The 21,248-nt window shown below is 35.0% G+C and overlaps 1 protein-coding gene and 1 long non-coding RNA gene across 2 annotated transcripts in view; one reads left to right on the top strand and one right to left on the bottom strand.

Annotated features, from left to right (window-relative positions):
- LOC141486244 (uncharacterized) overlaps nt 1-12,786 on the top strand; it is a 41,594-nt gene extending 28,808 nt beyond the window's left edge. Inside the window, exon 3 of the long non-coding RNA XR_012467722.1 lies at nt 12,447-12,786. This is a non-coding gene — a long non-coding RNA (uncharacterized lncRNA). The remainder of the gene's footprint in view (nt 1-12,446) is intronic.
- LOC141486154 (uncharacterized) lies at nt 8,859-11,323 on the bottom strand. Its single transcript, XM_074183871.1, has 2 exons — nt 11,113-11,323; nt 8,859-10,821 (listed from the first exon to the last, which is right to left on the bottom strand). The coding sequence occupies exon 2, from the start codon at nt 10,818-10,820 to the stop codon at nt 8,859-8,861; it is 1,962 nt and encodes a 653-aa protein (XP_074039972.1). The 5' UTR covers nt 10,821; nt 11,113-11,323.
- Nucleotides 12,787-21,248: the final 8,462 nt, after the last annotated feature.

Genomic DNA, 21,248 nt, shown 5'->3' with positions numbered 1-21,248 from the left:
CTGTATATGCTAATAATATATATGAGATTATTTCTATTTAGAAATTTGATACGTGTTAAACACGTTTCAAAGCTCTTCTCTACACTACCTTTATAAGTGATTGGTTCAAGGTTTACTTCTTCATTAGCAAATATACATACTCCCCCTCTTCGATGTTGTGTCCTAGCAAAATATGAGATGAGTTTGTAGTTTTTAATCACAGTTGTCTTCAGTTCATCTTCTGTGAGCCAGTGTTCATCGATACAAGCGATTTTCACATTATGTGTGGTCAGTAGTACGTTAAGGTCATCACATTTTCCTGAAAGTCCCTGTATGTTGAAATGAATCATATTGAATGCACCATCACAGTTCAGTGGTGGTTGGGGGTATGATGATCTTGTTGTTGTATTTCTAAAAAAGACCTCGGTTGGTTTGTCTGTGCCTCCTCTTCTTTTGGTTGCCCATCTAGAAAGTGTTGCCCATCTTGAAATTGAATCTACTATAAATTATATTTCTGGGCCAAAAGTCAGGTGCGTAGATAAGTTCTTTTAGATGAGGATCTACTCCAATCATAAAAGACTGGTTATTCTTCCGTATGTTTTTTGTTTCTAGTTTTTTGACGTGCACATTTTCTGTCTTCGTTTTATCTTTAATATATTTCTCTATGTTATCCTCCTTAATGGTGTCTGGTGATACAAATAGCCATATCTTTTTGCTTTTATTTTCGTGTTTCCCATAAAAATGTTCATTTCCATTACCACTTCCAATGTTATGTCCTCTTCTCCTTCTTGTTACTACTTAGTAATCATGCTGTGTTTCTTCATCATTTTTTGTCAACATTATGATTTCGTTCATTTTTTGTTCTGTTTGAATTTGTAGTATTTTTGGTGCAATCTGATTCACTTTGAATCAGATTGTTTATTACCTTTGACTCATTTATAAGGTTTTGCTTGGTATGTTTGGTTTTTTCAGCCTCAACTTTTTCTGATAGGCCTTTTTTTGTGCTATTTGCCTGCCGTTTTTTTGTTCAGATTGAGTTTTGTGAGGATAATTGTAGCTATATTGTGACAAAATATTTTCTAGGAATGCGATTTTGTCATTCAATAATGAGATAACTATCTCTTTGTCCTTAATAATTGTTTCCTTATTCTGGATTACGTCTCTCAGAAGTTTATTTTCTTCTTTTAGGAATATTTCCTCAGTGTAGACTAGGTCACTTTGGTTTCTTTCTTTACCCTGGTTTTGATTTCCCACCACATGCTTACAATCACCTTTTTTAGACTCATTAGCCTGCCTGAGATATGCAGGATGAAAAGTGTCTTCACATTTGATACACAATGCTTTGTTCACAACTTTTTTCTGACAATGTTTACATATAAATTCATTGTTTTCTTTAGAGTTTAATGACAGTGGACTTGCACCTGCCGCCATTTTATATACATGATATTGGACATGATACTCCTTTGGGCCTTTTCAAGATGAATAGTTTCGTGTAATCTGTTCTTGGGTCTCGTTTCATAATTAGTGCCACCCTGTATGATGCTGGGTTGGGTTTCAATGTTGGTGCTATCCTGTATCTTGTTTGCAATTTATGAACTTTTTTCCAGAGTTTCTTCTTTACCTGCAAAAACAGATTTTTTGTGCTCCTGACTTGTTGAAAGACATGGCTATTTATTGATGAATGTCTTTCTTCTAAAAATGTTATTTTCTGAATTATTTTTTCTTTGTCGGCAATAATGATGTCTTTATCTGTCAGAATTTGCCTGAGTAATTTGTTTTCTTGTCTCAAGTATTCTTCCTTGGAGAGATGCATGATCTCCTCAGTTTGCCTGTCATGTACATGCTTGCATTCTGATTTTTTTCATCGCTAGACTGCTCTAGACATTTCGAATGAAAATATTCACTGCATTTTGTACACTTCACTTTATTTACCACTTTTTTCGAACAATGTTTACATGTAAAATTTTCATTTTCTTTGGGAGCAATTGTCTGATTGTTTGCTCTACCCGCCATCTTGGTATATTTACCAGCTGACCTCACTCTGTTTTTACTCAACACAGAATTATATGAATTAGTACTTACACTTAATGATTTATTCACTTAATATTACTTTTTATATATATGTTGCTATGTGATGTTCTGTAGCATTAATATTTTATTATAGCTAGCAGTTGAGTTTTATTTCAAATGATAAATAATATTTGTATATTATCTTTTAACTTTGTACTCAGTACAGAGTGCATCTGCTCTCTTTTTAACCTGTCATAAATGTATTGTACGCATAACATGATTAAATAAATTCTGTATGTCTGTCTATCTGTCTGTCATCCGCAGCTTTTGTTATTTTGTTTGCTTTTCTGACATGCTGTTATGGTTTAAACAGTTGAAAGTTAAAAAATTTGTTGGTTAACATAATTTTGAATCTTTGGTTGAACAAGTCACCTGCAAGTGAGTAACTCGTCACAAAAAATTGTTTCGGTTTATTATGCACCATTTTATTATGAGTAACTTTATGACAATATATTGATGGGAGGAAGTCGATAAAATGAAATCAATTTTAGAAAAGCTTGGCGGGCCGCTTGTTGCTCATTACTGCGATACAGCATTTACGCAGGTTAATACATTCATATGTGTTTATAAATTGATGAGTTAAAATTCCTTATGAACAAAATACACCTACAAATATTCACAAACATACTTGACATATATAAAATAAAATACAATTATACACATATATACCCACCGATCTAAGATGTGTTAGCGGGAATCTCATGAGTAAGATCAGTTTGTTTCATTCAACAAATTAAGAGCTGCGGGAAAAAATGAAACTGCGAAACTCTGAAGTGGAGTAAAAACAGTAAGTTGGTAAAAAATGTTTCATTCTACTCTTGAACACATTCTGGTGAAAATCTTTGAAGTAATCTGGAAGTTTGTTGCAAATGTCAAGGTCAAGCGAATTTTTCCTTCCTTATATCATTGACGTCTAAAGATTTCCAGATCTTGTTGGATAATTATGGTGGTCTGAATTTTTGGTTAATGAATCTTGTTATGAATTTCTATTAAGGAATCATAAATGTGAACCCATAGAAAAATCATAATTTCTAGTTTTGTGAAAAGAGGTCGGCACGAATTCCGCATATCCGCTCTTGTTAAAATACTTATGGCTTTATTTTTGTAGAATACAGCTTAAGCGGAATGGGACGATGCCCCCTATAAAATTATCAAATAGCATATATGCGAATGAAACGGTGAAAAATAAGCAATTTCAAAAGCTGTGAAGCTTAATATTTGTTCCAGTTTTCGAAGCATGAAGATTATACTTGATCATTTTTTACATAAATAATGTATGTGAGTGACCCAAGACAAAATGATTTCACTGATAAACCCTGTGCGACTTCTGTATGTGAAGAGATGATTATAGATTGTGTCTTGGCTTGATTCAGATTTTATTCGCTCTAAACCATTTGTTAGCCTGCAAAATTTGAACTTTCTTGGATAGACCTCGTATATGTCGTTTTCATATGGCTTTAGATTTGAATAAACTTCAATATCCACAATGAATACAAAGACAAGTTTTAGGGTGTCAAAATAAAGGTTTATACAAGTTTATAGCTGACTATCTTCAATTCTAGGATACTTGCCCTATTTTGACTAATATGACTGGATTATTTTATTAAATGTGAGATCTACTTAGTGTTATTGTAAAAAAATTGTGATCGTTTTCACCTATTTTACATATTGTATATTTTACTTAATTTTGATGGTGCCATGTGTATACTAGGAAATGAACTTGCAATATTCATGTTCTCTCTCGCATTTGCTATTTGATTCCAATTTGGATTTGATGGAAATGACAAAGTTTTCAAAAAAAAAAATACAGGAAATCTTGCAATACTTGATTCATTCAAATCAATTAATTATCTTCCAAAAGATTTGAAAACATTGATTATTGAAAATCAAAATGAAATAATAAAATTATTCTGAAAACGCATAATTCATCAGTTATTGGCCTAACTTATGGCCAACAAATCCTAGATAGACTGGTCTTTAATATTATACCAATTGTATTGAATGATATTTTTCTTGTTGGTGTTTTTGAAATCGATAGTGGTGTTTTTGGAATATTGATTTCTTTTCATGTAACAAACTACCCTCTTCTATAAAGGGATTTAATACTCTGAAGCAATTTCAGAACAACTTGAAAAACTATCTCATCGGAAAAGCATTTTACTCGGTAGAAGAATTTATTGAATCAGTAACCAGGCATTCATGACTACAGGCTCTTATTTTTTAGCTCCTCAATTTTAATATTTAACGTTTTTTGTAATCATCGTGTTCAATTGTATTTTACTGGTATCTGAACATTGTATAGTCATAAACTGTACTCTACAGACTTGACTTGCCTTCATAATGGGAAATGTTCCTCAATTTGGGTTATTACAGCAAATGCAAGTTTGAACAAAATAAAGTTGAGTTTAATTTATGAGTTTTTCAAATTCACTTGGAAAAGTATTCAAATTGATGTTTCAAATGTTGGGTTTTAATTTTTAAAGGGATTTGTTTCTAATTGGCAACTATTGGCAACAGCGCCTACATCAAGTTGAAAAATCTATACGTACCTAGATATTCTACTTTAAAAAAGGAAAATTATCTTTATAAATCAACAATTAAGGCAAAATATAAATTATAGTTCAATACCACCTCCACAAGCCACATAAACAGTTGTTTTGCTATTTATTTATATGGAGGAAGATAGGTTAGGTGCACAAAATGTCATGTCACAGAATGTCTCGGAGCTCGGAACATAAGTAAACAGAACAGCACGCCTCTGAAATATGTCATCTTTGTTTGTCTCATACAGGTAACAGATTCATTGTCCTTTATTAGCTATAATCAATGTTGCCAAATGGTGAAATAGGAACGAATCCTTTAAATGTTGAATGCATTATTTCATTCCTCTTTTTTAAGTATTTAAATAATTTTTTAAAGAAAAAGGTTGAAATGATAAGTTTAAAATGCGTTGTTTTAGAGGTCTTTTATGAAAACTACTTGATTTTTGTCAGGAGGAACATTCCCCATTGTATGACATCAAAGGCTCATCTTTCCCGAAGCATCGATACATTCCGGAGGGTGCGCCACCATTACCAACCAACGACCACTCCCCACACCGCGGGGTAAGTGATCATTGGGACCTAGAATCATGTGCCCTAAGTCAAGAATGACGGCCTTCTGCGTTTGTCTGGCTAAGATTTTGCTTTAGTGCGGCAAGATGGTATGATCTTGAAATTCGTCAGCAGAGAGGGCATCATTGCACTATCGACTCCAATAATCAGAACAAACATCTCAATTTGTGGAGTACGAAGAGAAAATCTCGTGCTCGAGATGAACTACATTAGGCTTATTACCTTGCATGAACCTGTGGGTAGGTAACAAATATTTTCAATGAATTTGGACTTTGCGTTCTTACAAAGGATTCAATATCCCCCGGAGCGTAGGGCAACACTTGTATCTCGTCAATACCGTAAGAGTGCCGTAGATGGTAATATAGCACTCTTAGGGCCGCGTGATGTCGATGAAAATAGGCCGAGGCCGCATATCGACGTCGGAAATGCAGGAACTCGTAAGTGACAATGTGATGATTTTAAAGGAGAGCCAAAAAACCGTACAGCTTCACATTCAAGACGTGTTGTATTAATTATCTCGTGAATTAGGATTACTTTTTGTTGGAAAAACGGAATGAGCAATTAATTTTCATAGTAGTTTTGACTTTTAGATAAATGAGGGTAGTTACGTGGTAATGCTTTTGCTGAAAATTCACTTACGAGTTAATGTCAATCTTGAAATATTTATATGAAACAACTTTAATACACTGAAGAATGTACTTGCAATATTTTCTTATAATTAAAATTAATATGAACATCCAACGTAATAACCAGTCACATGATGATCTACAAACACTTAGCCACCTGGTAACCCGATTTACCGTATAAATAAACACTTAAAATTGGAAAAATTTCTTAGAAAACGTGGTTACATGATGCTCAAGCAGTCACCAGGCGACCTGGTTCTACTGTAACATTGAAAGCCTAAAATTATAATTATTTTTTTAGGACTGCAGGTATACTAAAAGCAACTAAATATAAAATAGAATTATGAAGAGATCAAATCTATCACTTTTCTTACAATGTACTATTTCTCTTTCTTAGAATTGCTCTATTTTTCTTTGGTACTGTATGATAAACAATCGTAAAATTCCCAACAGTCACGCGGAAGACAATTTTTTATTGCCTGGAGATGGTCGAATTTAGTTTTGGTTTTTGGATTCCTGGAGCTGTATAGACGAGGAAACATGATAGATTCGAAGTCAACTTTACTCGGCCGGATTGGAATTTCCTGAAAATCTTCGCCAAAGTCGACTTTGTAGAAAATTTTTCCTTCTTTATACTGGAGTGCGCGAATATCGGTAACTAGGTAATTAGAGTCACTCGTCCTTGTAGGTCTAATAGATTTATACTTCATCAAACTTTTTTCTCCAAAGTTTTTGAAAAAGTCAAAGTTTCTATTTCTTGCTTCATATGGCTGTGCTCGTCTAGCCTCCTTGGTTATTTTCAAGTAATCACTAGGTAAGTAAATTTCTTTGTTTTTCAATCGTTTTTGAGTCACACTCCATTTGAGTGTGTCCTTTCTCAAGAAATTTTTGAATAATTGATACTGTGAATTTGTCCGCTAGGTAGAGTAAAGCATTAGAAAATATTGCATTTCTATTTTGGGCAGTGCATCCGTCCGAATATATGATGATGGCAACTTGTCATTTTTCAGGAATTCCCCCTCTAGATACTCTAGCAAAAAAGAAGCATAGGTTGAAGCTTGGCCGTCTGCTTCAGTCTCGTTGAACCAGTAGCAAACAACTCTTTTTGTAGCTAAGTTATACAAAGTAAAATTGTGGCAGCACAGTTTCGTCTTATAATAAAGTGCGCTTGCAGGTATCTGTGGCGACAACTTCACTGCTTGAACATCCATGGTTATCACATGACATTCTCCTTTCAGTGCCTTCTCCTTGTCTTTTTCTTTTTCTAATCTCGCCAAATTTTTCTTCGAAATATGTTTGTCATAATTTTCTTTTTCGACATTGCCATTTTTATACATAAAACAAATGTCGCATTGATCTTTGCGAGGTTGGAACAGAGAAATCTTCATCTGGTTTGCCACATTCTTGAATAATTTTAGAGAAAGAACTTTATAGTTTTCATCCTCGCAACGTTTCTCGTAAATCTTGTACACGTCAACCCATGATTGAAATATTTGCTCCAAATACAATCTGTCTGTAGTCTTTCGACAATAGTGAGATGGCAATTTATTCAATTCGGTCAAAAACAATTTTAGAAAGTCTCTGTCTTTCTCAAAAATGTCCCTACGTTTTGGTCTTGAGGCCGCCTCTAACTCTGTACTGGAACTAATACCTTCTTCTGCCTTTATAGCCCAAGATCTTACAGACCATTCCCCTAAAGATAGTGTATTCAAATACATTGTCTTGCATACAGGCAAGACCACATTATTCACGACCAAGTTATAGTGTAATGTGATTGATCGCCTAGATTCTGATTCAATATGCCTTCTTCTCTCGCCTATTCTGACGGTATTTGCTACAAAAGTCCTGCGTTGATCCCAATTCATTTGCGACCAAAATTTTGAGAAGATTTTCTCTCTGTTTTGCTCAGAAACTTCCTGGCACTTTCTCCTAATCACTTTTTTGCAGTTACAACGAGGTTTAAGGCGCCTTTCTTCCCTAGGTGTATCGTGAAATGTGTTATTTTGGTTCTTAGGTTTCCTGAATCCCAAATAATTTTGTCCGCTCATTCGTAACTTCTTATTCATGTGTCTTTTGTTTTCTCCTTTGACTACTTTTCTTTTCTTATCTTTATTTCCTTCATCACTATGGTCACTGGTATCTTCATAACTACTATTATCAGAATCTTCTTGCGGCTGGTACTGTTCAGTGCTTTTTATCGTTTCGTTATTGTTTATTTCTTCTGTAGTTTCAAGTGTTTTATAATCAACATGTGGTTTTTCAACTAATGCGCTAATATCTTCAACAGTTTCTTGAGATTGAAAAATCATAGCAATATTCAAATCAAGATTGTTTTGTGTAACTTGGAATGGAATATCATTAGGCGGATCTTCGTTACTCGTACTAATTAGGTCTACTTCGCTGCTGTCGTTCACGTTAGGTTGATTCAAACATTCATAATATATAGAAGTATTGTCTTCAAAAATAATTTCGGCGTTGTTTATCAGATGCTCCACATTCTCAGGGCTTAGTGCATCTTCTAAAATATTGATTTGAGTTGGTCTCAAGAGCTCGGGAGTCGATGTTGTTTTCTCACTGCGTTCGTTTTCCTCATCCTCCGCCTTTCTTCTGGCCAACTCAACAAGTTTTCTCGTCCGGTTCAGCATGACCCTTGTAGGGGAGACCGAGGAGGGTTGTGACACTTTTTGCTTTCACTCATATATTTTGGTTAAAAATTGACCTATATCTGTGAACTTTACATCAGTCAAAGCTTGTTCTATTCTCTATTAGAATCAAAAATAAAAATACACAAAACTAATAAGTTTCCCGAGATAATGGATTAAAACCAAAGCGACAACCCGTGTCACAACTCTCCTAATACCAAGGTAAGTTGTGACAGTGCTCGAGGTGAGTTGTGACACTTCAGTGTTTGGAATTTATCGGCACTTTTTGTAGATTAAAAATGAACAAGTAATTACGAAACAGTTTTAATCATAATCTTTGGCTAATTAAGTAACATAATTATTAAAACTTAACAAAATAAATCATCTTTCTAAATGGCACAGAGAGAATAAAAATACTTAATATTAGTTTAATCCGAAAAACAATTATGACACTCGTATTGCAGTTCTCCCCCAGTACAATCTTCATGTGACCATCCTTTGCAATAAATGCATTGCACCCATTTTTCGTTAGGCCTGCTATTGGCAAAGGGCTCGAGGCAACATAAGCAAAAACATTCATTTTCTGTGCCATCACTGCCCTCATTATCGTCCTCCTCTTCGTCACGAATATTCTTTGTCTTTGATTTATTTTTTGGTTTTTTCCCCTTTGGTTTCTTAGCATTTTTATCAGTAAAAATGCGCTTCTTCACGTTCTTCACTTTCCTATTTTCCTCTATGGCAGCAATTTCATCTTTAACTGGTGTATCTGTTAGCACGGCAGACTTGATCTTACGTCTATTCTGTTGCGTGGCTTTTCTTGGCGGAGCTTTAGGCAACGGCCTTATTGTTTCTGACGAGAATACATTAGATTGGGTGGCAAGTGGATTACGAACTGTAGATGTAGATGCAACAGGTTCAATATTTGCAGGCTCTTTAGAGTTGTCGCCGGTCATAACAAGAGGAGTCACATTACGTTCTTCACATCCAACATGCTCGTTGTGATCTCTTTTTTCTAGACCTTCCCCAACAACAACGTCGTTCTCAACTATATCAACTGACAAATTTTGGGTGGGGGTTCCTTCTTCCGGATTTTCTATCAATTCTTCTTCTGCAGTAATGGAAGCTTGTTCTGGCACAGGATTGGTCAAAATGCGATCTGTAACTTGGCTTGGCAAAAAATCTGCTTCTCCAAAAATATCTGTATTAACAGGCCATGTTCCTGTTGCAGCAAAACCAGCGCTGATATTTTTTGCAGTGATCGCCACATCAAAGGCAGTTTTTGTTATGGAAGGGATATCATAGATAGACATAACTTTGCCAGCATTTGACCGCATCCAATTATCACAAGCTGTGTTAATGGCCTTTTTAAGAGGACCAAAAATTGCACGATCCATTGGTTGCAGCTTGTGTGTGCAGTGTGGAGGGAACGTGAGCAAAATTATGCCGTTTTCCCTGCAAAACTCTATATTTTTCAAAGCCATGTGGGATGAATGGTTATCCAGAAGTAACAAAGCTTTTTGCTCTTTTGTTGGCCTCACGTGGTTTGTAAAATGTTGAAGAAAAAAGTGAAAGTCGTCTTCCTGCATCCACCCGGATCCATTTGCTGTTCCTACTGAACCTGTTGGGCCATCCCGAATAAAATGTTCTTGAAATCGCTTCCGAGGGAATATAAACATAGGTGGTATATAATTACCCAAGGCGTTCCCAGCAAAAGCCAGCGTTACTAAGGTTCCTCTTTCCGCAGAAGTCATCGCACTGACTTGTTTTTCTCCACGTCGTGCGATTACTCTATCAGGTTTTTGGACTGTAGTAATCCCGGTCTCGTCGACGTTCCATACATCTTTACCGCTGAGAGTATGCTTGGCCAAGACTCCTGTATAGTTTTCAAAAAAGGCAGCGACATTTGTCCTATTAAAGCTCGTGGCGCGAGCGATGCTTGTAGCTTGAGGTAGCCTAAGAGATAAATTTGAATGTCTCTTCATGAATAGCTTTAACCACACTTCTCCAGCCATTTCGTTTTTTTCCCATGATTCAGGAACTTTTTTATTGTGTTTTTTTGCTAATAAATAGGCTAAACTCCTTGTCTCTTTTGTAGTCAGTCCATAATTAGACGCGGCACAAGTCAACAAATAATCGCTCAATATCTTTTCTTCGTCCTTCGTAAAAACTGTTGGGCTGATATAGCCTACAGATGGAGCCTCGTCTGATAATTGTTGTTGATGTGCCTTTTTCTTTTTAATGTATCTTTGTAAAGACATATAATTTAGATTATATGAAGATGCTGCACTTCGAAGGCTTTGGCCTCTAACCGTCACCTCTTCAAAGGCCAGATCGTAAATTTCGATACTAGCCATTCCTCTCTCTGTTTTACGAACATATGTATTAGGCATTCTGAAACAATAAAAAAGCAATGCAGCAATCGAATGCATACAAAATAGCCATATCACTTGTTAGTAAATAAAATAGGAGAGTTGTGACAGCCTGTCACAACTCTCCTAGGTGCGCAAAATCGTGAGTGTGCCAGAATAATAATGTATAACCTCCAAACAGTAAGAGATCTCAATAAAATTATGAATGGCTTTGAATCTTGAAGGCCCGATGCAAATTAGAAAAAATATTACACTAATGCTCCCGTAATACATAGCAAAAGACAGAATAAGAAAGTTATGATCAAAAACTTACTTTTGGTCGTTTTTTAGATGACAGCGTCACAGTAACTCAGCCGCTCCTCGTGGGCCGTTGGCGCGTACTAAATCCAATAAGCAGTCTAGAAAACAATAAATGTGCGACGTTGACAGCTCGCTAACGGTCACAGATACAGCGAAATCGCGCGTGTCACAACTCTCCTCTGTCACAACCCTCCTCGGTCTCCCCTATACTAGAAAATCCCCCGCAAAATCCTCTAGTTTCAGCCTGAAATAAAATATCTATTCAATATTACAAAAATAGCATTGTATAATATTAAATACGACGAATAATCAACTACTCAACCTACCAATAAAATAAAAAATGTCATTTAATTCTGTTGTTGAACAGTTACGAGGTATTGAAAATTCAAGCAACCTAAGACAGGACCTCGTATCTTCAACCTGAAATTGTAATAATATATTTTAGCCGACACTGAAGGAAAATAATAACAAAATTTTTAAATAAACTTTTCTTACTTACTTTTGATATATCTGAAAGTGTAAAGTTATAATATGTCAACAAAATCAACTCGTAAAAGCAATATTTCATGCACACCACTATCACGTTGCACCCTTACGCACGTTGGAATACAAGTTACGAGGTATTGCATAGACAAAATAGCGCGAAAATATTACGAGGTAATGTTTTCTTCATTTTCAGCCGTTCTAGAATCTTATCAGCTACCATCTTTGATTGATAGATGCCGCTACTTATTCTAAAGACAAAACATAAAATAACTCATTTTTGAGAATTTTGTCAGTTACGAGGTCCTGCGTTTCCGCCGTCGATATGCTGGACATGCTGATAGCAAGTGCATTAGGGTCTCAGACGCCTCGCAACAGGACCTGCACCTTGTGTCAGGAATCTCTATCTCTATACCCATAACGCGACCGCGGTAGACTAAGGTGTTAAATACACCATCCTGTCAGTCCATGATGAACCTTCAATTTTCCACTTCAGCCCAGGTGCTTTGATAAACCTCAGTTTTCAATTTTGAAGGGATAACCCATGTATTTGCTTATTCTTGAGTAGCTTCAATTGAGGCTTCGCTCTGTCAGTGGTAATGATGTACTCCTATTTGTCAATTACTTTTGAACAAACGTATACCAGTTTCAAAATAGCTAGATTGATACTGGCATTCATTTTGATCAATTTAGTGAATCTATTTTCCCATACTTATTTGAGATATGATGTGATGCGTCACAATAATAATTTATAATTTCCACAGAAAATTATTGAACATAGTAGTGAAAATAATAGTAGCATGTATGTTTAGTTTAACTGAATTGACTGAAATTGGCGTCTAAGGCCTTATATATTTTTTTCAGAGTCCTGCTCTATGAAAAAGACAGCTGAAACGCTACCAAAGCCATCTTAAGTGCAAGAGTCAACCTGGGAAGCTGAAAAGAAAAAAAATGAAGTTTGTGAAATATTGTGGAATAGTATAGTGTCTTCTCAATTTATCATCAAATAATTTTGGTTGAATGATCTTTCATCAGTTGATATTATGTAATATACATGCATTTTCAATCATGTTTCATAAAAACCATAACCATAAAAACAACAAAAACCAAACAGGGCTTAAATTAGCTTTTAATGTTTTCATTCACAAAATTATTTCAATACATTATGTTCACATTTTGAAGGAGGTAATATAGCTGGGAAGTGTTTTGATTTTCATTTCACCAGCTCAGCATTGGAGAAAAACACTTTCTCACAGGTGTATTGGAGGAAACAGGAAATTTGTTTTATTGTTACAGGAATATTGTTTTATTGTTGTAGTTTATTCTCTTTCAGGAAAACCATACACTTGAACAAATTTTGTCATAATGGTGCTTTCTTTTTTGAATGTTTATAAAGCATACTTGAGGAAACAGTAAGTGATGTCACTTGTCCTGCTTTCAGAGTTGATTTTCATTATCTCTTGGTGATGGCAAATTTTCGAAAATGAGTTGCATGTAGTTGAATACTCCAACATTGCAAAAGTTTTTCTATGAATAACTACTCCAAGGGGGACAATATATGGAAGTCTGAGCTTCAATTGTTTGTTGAAGTGGGATTTCAATAATTTCTTACTTCAGTATCTTCTTCAAAATTTACTATGTAGTTAGGACTGGATGTCAATGTCAAGCTTAGTCACCTCGCCGAAGATGTTGCTCTCTGTCGGGGAAATTATCAAGGTATTGGAAGTTTTGAAATCGATTTATAATTGTTCCTCTTTGGTGCAATCTTCGAAATAGTTCGGTTATAGGAAAAAAATCTGATGGATGAAATTCTTTCATTATTTTTTTAATGCATTGGTTGCATTATTTTCTTGCTGTATGTTCTGTTGTTTTGATTCACAAAAAGTTTTGCTTGCATGACTTCTTTATATTCGCAGAATTTTGGTTAAAGGGGCTTTATTTCTTTCTTGAATGTTTATGCAGAGTTGATTTTCATCATCTCTTGAACCTCACTTTGCAGTTACTTTGGATTATATTCAGTAATCTCTAATTAATCCCTGAAGCTATTCTATTAATAGTTGAGCAATTTATGTTCCTGACATAGTTTGGAGATGAAAATGTTCATATTTTTTACATTCAAATAATTTTGGTTGGATTATCTTTTATTACTTGTTATTATGTAATTTAGATGCATTTTCAGCCATGTTACAGAAAAACCATAACCAGTTTATGTGAATATCCTTACCTGATTACGATAATGACCCTTACATTGATGTTTATAAAGATGTAGCGGATATGGTAAATTTTTTTTACAATGGAATAATTTTGGTTAAATGATCTTTTATTAGTTGATATTATGTATTAAACATGCAAACATGCATTTTCAACCATGTTCAATAGAAACCAAAACCACAAAAATGACAAAAACCCATAAAGGCTAAGATTAACTGATGTTTTCATTCACACATTTTTTTCTCTCTATATTTTATGTTCACATTTCGATGAAGGTAATATAGCTGAGAAGTGTTTTGATTTTCATTTTACCAGCTCAGCATTTGAGAAAAATACTTTCTTACAGGTGTATTGGAGGAAACAGGAATATTTAATTTATTGTTACAGGAATATTGTTTTATTGTTTTTTTTTCTCTTTCAGGAAAACCTTATAGTTGAACAATTTTGGTCAATGGTGCTTTCTTTTTTGAATGTTTATGCAGAGTTGATTTTCATTACCTTTTGATCATAGCAAATTTTCAAAAATGAGTTACCCATAGTTTAATTCTCCGACATTTTTTAAGTTACTTCAGTATCTCCTCTAATATTTCTCATGTAGTAAGGACTAGATGTCAGAAATTATTTTTAATATTTCATGTTCACATTTTTACGAAGGTAATATAGCTGGGTAGCGTTTTGATTTTCATTACTGGTCCAACTTTGGAGGAAAATTTGTTCTTGCAGTTGTATTCGAGGAAACAGGAATATTTGTTTTATTTAGACAGGAATACTGTTTTACTGTTACTGTTTTTTATTCTTCTTCAGGAAAACATTAAACTTGAACAATGTTGGTCAATTGTGCTTTCTATCTTGAATATTTATGCAGAGTTGATTTTCATTCTATTTTGATTATAGGAAATTTTCGAAAATGGGTTGCATTGTTATATTAGTTTTTCTATGAGAAAATATATTTGGAATTCAGCTTCAATTATTTTGTTTAACTGGGATTCATACTTCGTTACTCAATTTCTACTCCAATATCTACCATGTATCAATTGTATCAATGCAAATCTGTATATTTGCCATCTGTTTTTCCAATTCATCAGGATTAGATGAATACACTCCCATTTTATAATTTGCCGCCTCTTCTAATCGACGGTCTCAAATCAATAACTCGTATGTCTTGACCCATTAAGGCCCAGAACTATTTTTTTCCAAAATTGGTTATTCTGATAACTTTTTCAGTTCAAGGAACATCAGAAATGATTCAGAAAAATACTTTAAAAAATGCTATCTTTTTGGTTTTTGAGTTTTGAGGTGGGTCGTCGATGACCCCTTGGGACTTAGGAGTGCAATAAATGTACACTTGAGATATTAGGTGGTTTATTGACTTTATATTATTTGAAATCAACTATGATACGTTTGAAAGCATTTATCATGTAGCGGAACTTCACAAGCATCACAAGACTTGTTGGTCTTATTTTTGCATACCACACATCGGAGTCTTCTTTGTCCAGTTAAGATTATGTGTCGTCCGCTTGCAATTTTTGGGTACTGAATGTTTGCCCTCTTCGGTCCTGGACATGTGCTTCGTTTTTCGTATTTCAGTAAGAGTGCTTGTGTAACTGTACGACGGAAAGTAAGATTGTCTTCACTGTATCCATACTCACGCGCTAAAAGCCATGCATTTGTGACACATACATCGAACATTCAAAAAATTAGCTGAATGTACCACTTTTTGCCTCTAAATGCAATTCGGTAATTTGAGACGTGATTATCCAGCTGATCCACTCCCCCCATGAAAGTATTATACCTATTTACAACGTAAGGCTGTGATATGTTGACTTTAGATCTTTCTTTTGCCGAATATCTTTTACATTTGGCCACTGGTTCTAACCCATACTCATTAGACATAAGTGTGACAATATTGTTATCCTTCCATCCAACACCAACCACATTATTATGGTTATCAAGTGCAGAACACATGGAGCCTCTATCAAGCTTCTTCATTGTGGCAGTTTCTATCAGTTTGCATTTGCCAGTTCTGTTTTCTCTATTGGTACCTGTTGCTCCTATACCTTTTTGACCCAACAATGTGATAAGTTTTGGAAAAGTGAAAAAATTGTTAAAATAAAGGGAGAATTTTTGATCATCGTAATGTTTTTTCAGTATTTCTGCAAAATGAAATACTACTGATATTCCCAGTCCCATACCTTTGTCGATATCCATGTTCTTATCTTTGCCTTGATACACTTGAAACTGTACACAGTATCCATACTTTAAGCTGGCCGTCCACCGAAAGCGGTGCTGTGCGAGGCTGAGCTGTGCTATGCTAGGCTGTGCTGGTTCAAAGCTGTAGCAGTCCGTCCACCAAATGCTAGTCGTGCGGTGTTGTAGCTACTAGCAGAATATTGACATTAAAATGTTTAATAATTTAGAAATCAAAAAGTATCTTTTGGACGCAAGTTCTGAGGAAGATGATTCCGAAGACGAGCACAGAAGCGATTTATTAAGTCTTATTATACTGATGGCGGAGAAGAGAAAACATAGATTCTGGATATCAAACCATTTAGTAAAAAGAAAACAATTTGGCGAGTTTCATAAATTGATTCCAATATTAAGTGATGAACAGTTTAAAAATTACTTTAGGCTTTCTAGATCACAATTTATGGAAATTCATGAATTCATATGATTTGAAATTATAAAGGTAAACACTAACTACCGAGAAAGTATCACCACAGAGGAGCGTTTGGCTGTATGTTTAAGGTAATTTTGTTTTATTACATATACACTGTTTAGTTCTCAGCGCAAATTTATTTTACCATATGGAAATAAAAATAACTGCAATATTTCTGTAATAACAAAAACAACAACCAAATTAATTATAATAAATTCATACTTTAGTTGCCTACATTCCATCCTCCAAAATAGCTTGCAACTGTTTCATCGCCTGATGATTGGGTAGATGTTGATTGTGGCGAGGGCAGCGGGGTAGAAATAGATTGATTATAAACAGGGTTCGATTGTTGTGGCGGCTGTAGTGTAAATAAGTTATGGTGGTAACCATTGGCAGTGCTTTCTCTGTTGGAATGACTACCTAAATTAGTCACATGTGTAGTATGAGATAAATTCATTTCAGCCTCACTAACAGCATCAAATATTTTTCTCTTAATCATAATTTGAAAACGTTGAGGCATAGAAGCTGTTGTTAAATACATACTATTAAAAAATTCTTCAAGGGGATCGTTGGATTGTAATTTTTGTTCCAGTTCTTTTCTTTGGCTGTTTCTCTCAGCAGTCCTAACCTCTCTTTTTTCCACTTGTTGTTTCATTAACGATACAACATTGTCTTGCCATTGACATTTTTTTTTCTTTGCAGGCTCCACAAATTCATAATTATGTTCCAACGGTGTTTCTTGATCTTTATTTTCTTCTAAATCAATGTGAGACATGTCCTCTTGGGTTTGTAGATGGTCGTCTTGGCCTGATTCTATAACATTTTCGTTTACTTGTGTGTCAACTATGTTGGAACATCTGCTTCGGCTGGCCATGTATGGAACTAGAAATTCCATTTGTTTCTGGTATATCCATGATCGTTTTATACGAGCTGCGTCTCCACTTTTACAATCATTTTGTCGTTTTAGAGCGTCCCTCAATGAATCGCTTAATTTTTTCCACTGACGTTTAGCCTCGTTTCCTAAAGAAAAAAAACAGTGCAAATTTTAAAATCTCAATATTAATAAATTTTTTTATACACTGTAATAAAAATGTTTTCTTATGTTTTTTAGATTCCTGGCGACAGGTGATTCATATAGAACAATTGGATACAGTTTTTGTTTAGGAGAAAGAACTGTCTCAAAAATTGTTCACGAAGTTTGTTCATCGCTCTGGTCCCAATTACAACCAACATTCCTGAAAATGCCCGACGAGAAGCCTTGGAACGCGTATGAATTGGAATTTAGAGAGCGATGGCAATTTCCAAAATGTGTCGGTGCTATAGACGGCAAACATGTGATTATAAAAGCTCCACCGAATTCTGGTTCATCATATTTTAACTACAAGAAAACTTTTTCTGTAGTATTGATGGCCATAGCAAGTGCCAATTATCAATTGATAGCCGTCGACATTGGGTCAGCAGGCAGATTTAGTGACGGAGGAATATTTGCCAATAGTCCTATTGGACGTAGGTTAAAAACAAATTCATTTCATCTACCCGAACCTACTCCTATGGAAAATTATAATGATAATAATTTTCCATTCGTAATAGTTGGAGATGAAGCATTTCCGCTTATGGTAAATCTAATGAGACCATTTCCAAGACGTTCTTTAAATAAAGAAAATCGTGTTTTCAATTATCGCCTGAGCAGAGCTAGACGAGTTATAGAAAATACGTTTGGTATATTGGCAGCAAGATTTCGAATTTATAAACGTCCATTAGAATGCAAATTAGAAAGTATAGATAGCATAATCAAAGCCACTTGTATTCTCCATAATTATTTAGGCACTAGGGAGGGGAGATGCCCTAATATAAATGAGGAACTATTGGAAAAAGGCAACTCTAACAATCAGTGGTTGCCATTAGCACATAGAGGATCAAGAGCAACGACTGAATCTTTCGTTATAAGGCAGAATTTTTGTAACTATTTCAACTCCATAGGCAGGATTCCGTGGCAGAATAAAATTGTATGAATAAAATTTTGTATTTATAAATAAAAAGGCAAAATGAATAAAAATATGAAGTCTTTCGCCGGTTTATGTATTTTTTGTTTTTGTTTTAGTTCAGACCAGACTTGTAGTATATTTTAACTCATATATCTTCATTTACTTACTATTATAAACGCAAAATATAAATTAGTTTTTTAAATAATCCAGAAAGCATATTCAACTTACCGTCTTTTATATTGCACTTTTTTGAGATATCTTCCCAGAGACTATCACGTAAGTCTTGATTTTTATAGTTTTTCTCATCTACTTTCCAAAGGCATGGATTTAATCTAACAATTTCAATAAATTCTTCCACAAAGCGAAGTGATGCGAGTCCCGCAAGTCGCAGCTTGTCTTGCCGCACGCCGTCTAGCTTAGTGGACGGTACTTCATAAGAATACATTGGTAAACCAGCGCCGCTTAACCCAGCTCAACTCCGCTCCGCTCAGCACAGCACAGCATCGCTCTCGGTGGACGGCCAGCTTTATAGTTTCCATCCCCTGCTACCTGGGTCCATTACTATTCAAAAAGAGAAAAACTCGTAAGCGCATGAATAACCTGCTTTCAAACCATGCGAAAAACACGTAAACGCCAGACTTATTTTATTAGGATCAAGAATGGCATCCAAAGCGTGAGATACTGATCAATACAAAGACAATAATTGAAAGTATTATTGCTTAAACAACACTACACTAGAATTTCATTTTATGACATTTACTCGCCGAAAATTAAGTGTTAATTTCAATACCAAGCCGCACACACAAACGAACACAATGGCTGACGGAGCAATACTGTCGCTTACGAGTTTGCATTGCACAGTAAAATGCATTGTCCGGTCACGAGGTTTTCTCAGAAGTCTGTGACTTGCGCAATTATGGCTAGTCCCTTGCAAGCTTTTCACAGCACGCACCAAGGCAGATTTTAGATTTAAATAACTCATAAGCCCATTTGGGCATGCTTGTCGCTTACGAGTTTTTCGTAGATCAGCGACGATATTCCTCTTCGTTATACCCTGTTAACTGATTTACTTCTGAATCACATACCTAAGCTGTCCATGACTCTGCTATATAGCTGTCTTGCTTGAAGACTCACCTCTCGATTGTCTTCGACCTGTACCTCGGCCACGATGAGATTCACCTCTGTTGTAACCTCTCTGTACTCCTCGTTGGGGTTGGCTTGCTGGATATCTTCCTTGATAACTTTGCTTTCCTTGATACATTTTTTGACGGTGCCAACAGTCCTTTTTGAGGTGGCCAACTTTTCCACAGATGAAACATTGTACTTTAGTTTTTGTTTCGAAAGTACTCGTATTACTCTTCATGTTCTCGTTGACACTAGTAGTCATATTTTTGTCCTTTATTTTAGACTTCACATAATCCACTGTTCTTTGTTCTTCTAGAATTACATCAATAAAATCTCCAATTTAACTATAACTTGGGGGTAGAGCTCTAAGTAAATATCTCATCTTCTCTGGTTCATCTAAATTTCCACCAGCTGATTTGAAATCATTTGTTGTTTTCTCAAAATCAACAAAACATTCTTCTACTGTACTGTAATTATTCAATTTGATCTCTTTCATTTTACCTCTACATATTATTTGCATGGCAGTAGACTGTGTTAAATACATTTTACCAAACTTTTTCATCATATCATAAGCTGTTAAACATTCTCTGATATATTCTAATTGTTTATCGGAAATTGTGCTCAATATTATTGTCCTTGTTTTCAGATCCATTTTCTTCCAATCCGCTTCTTGATTTATATATTTGGCAGGCATTGACAAAATGGCGGGTTCGTTACATTCTTTGTATTCTAGTAAAGTTAGTAGCCTCAACTTCCAACTTGAATAATTTACGCCATCAAAAATGGGCAACATTATGTCCTCTACTCTTGCTTGTTTAGCCATTTTGTTGATAACTCTTACTATAATTTGCACTTTTGTCTCTATCACCAGCACGAGGCGTGAGCTTCCTTTCACAATCTCTTTTCTGTTTTTGACTTGCTGATGACCCAACCACGCTCTGCTACCATGTTGGGATAATCAATAATAATACACCTTGTTGTTGCAACACATCACTTTATTATAATGATTAAAAGTAAAAATGATCTGAATTTCTGTCAAACACTGTGCATTCATAAAGTCAGAAAAACGGCCATGATTAATAAAATATATCGTTGACGTCAGTTGTTGTTTTTGCACTATTGTGCAACAGATGGCGCTACCAATAGTAAAATGAAAATAAAAGAATATAATTTATTCACCATATTACAACAGTTACTAATATCAATAAAACATTCTAAAAAATTCAAAAAATCTACAGGGTGTAAGTTTCCATCATCTGCGATCGTTGGTAACAATTGCAAATGTTTAACATCATTTCTGATACCAAAAGAAATTTGACCTGAACTGGTACCTAAACTATACACGCTATTTCCCTGTCTAATTTGAGTAACAATGTTATCGCTTATCTCGTGCCAATGTGGAATATTAAATATTTGATTTTGAAATGAATTTTGGAACCTTGTTTGAGAATGACTGGCCGATTGAGGAAAAGCATTAACAGTGTTAGAAAAATTTATTTTTTGCATGACCTTAATCACTTCCGTTTTGATAATTTTGCGCATATCTATGTCAACCCCATTTGTATCGACAGAATTTATGTTTATTTCAGGATTGTTTGAAAGACAGGTACCTGCGTTTTCTGGTGGTGCAACATCATGGAGTGTGGGCTGCTGATGTACTGCCCGCTGCAGGGGTGACGAAGGTAATCC

The sequence above is a fragment of the Leptinotarsa decemlineata genome, unplaced genomic scaffold, assembly GCF_025532065.1.
Source record: "Leptinotarsa decemlineata unplaced genomic scaffold, Ldec_3_MD MMD2_tig00026347_RagTag_RagTag, whole genome shotgun sequence".
In the NCBI taxonomy this organism is placed as follows: Eukaryota; Metazoa; Arthropoda; class Insecta; order Coleoptera; family Chrysomelidae; genus Leptinotarsa; species Leptinotarsa decemlineata.
The sequence above is the reverse complement of the archived record's forward strand: the minus strand, read 5'-3'. Positions and strand labels throughout refer to the sequence as shown.

Bases quoted from the DNA above. Each gene is read 5' to 3' on its own strand.
- LOC141486154 (XM_074183871.1), bottom strand. From the start codon at position 10,820: ATGCCTAATACATATGTTCGTAAAACAGAGAGAGGAATGGCTAGTATC.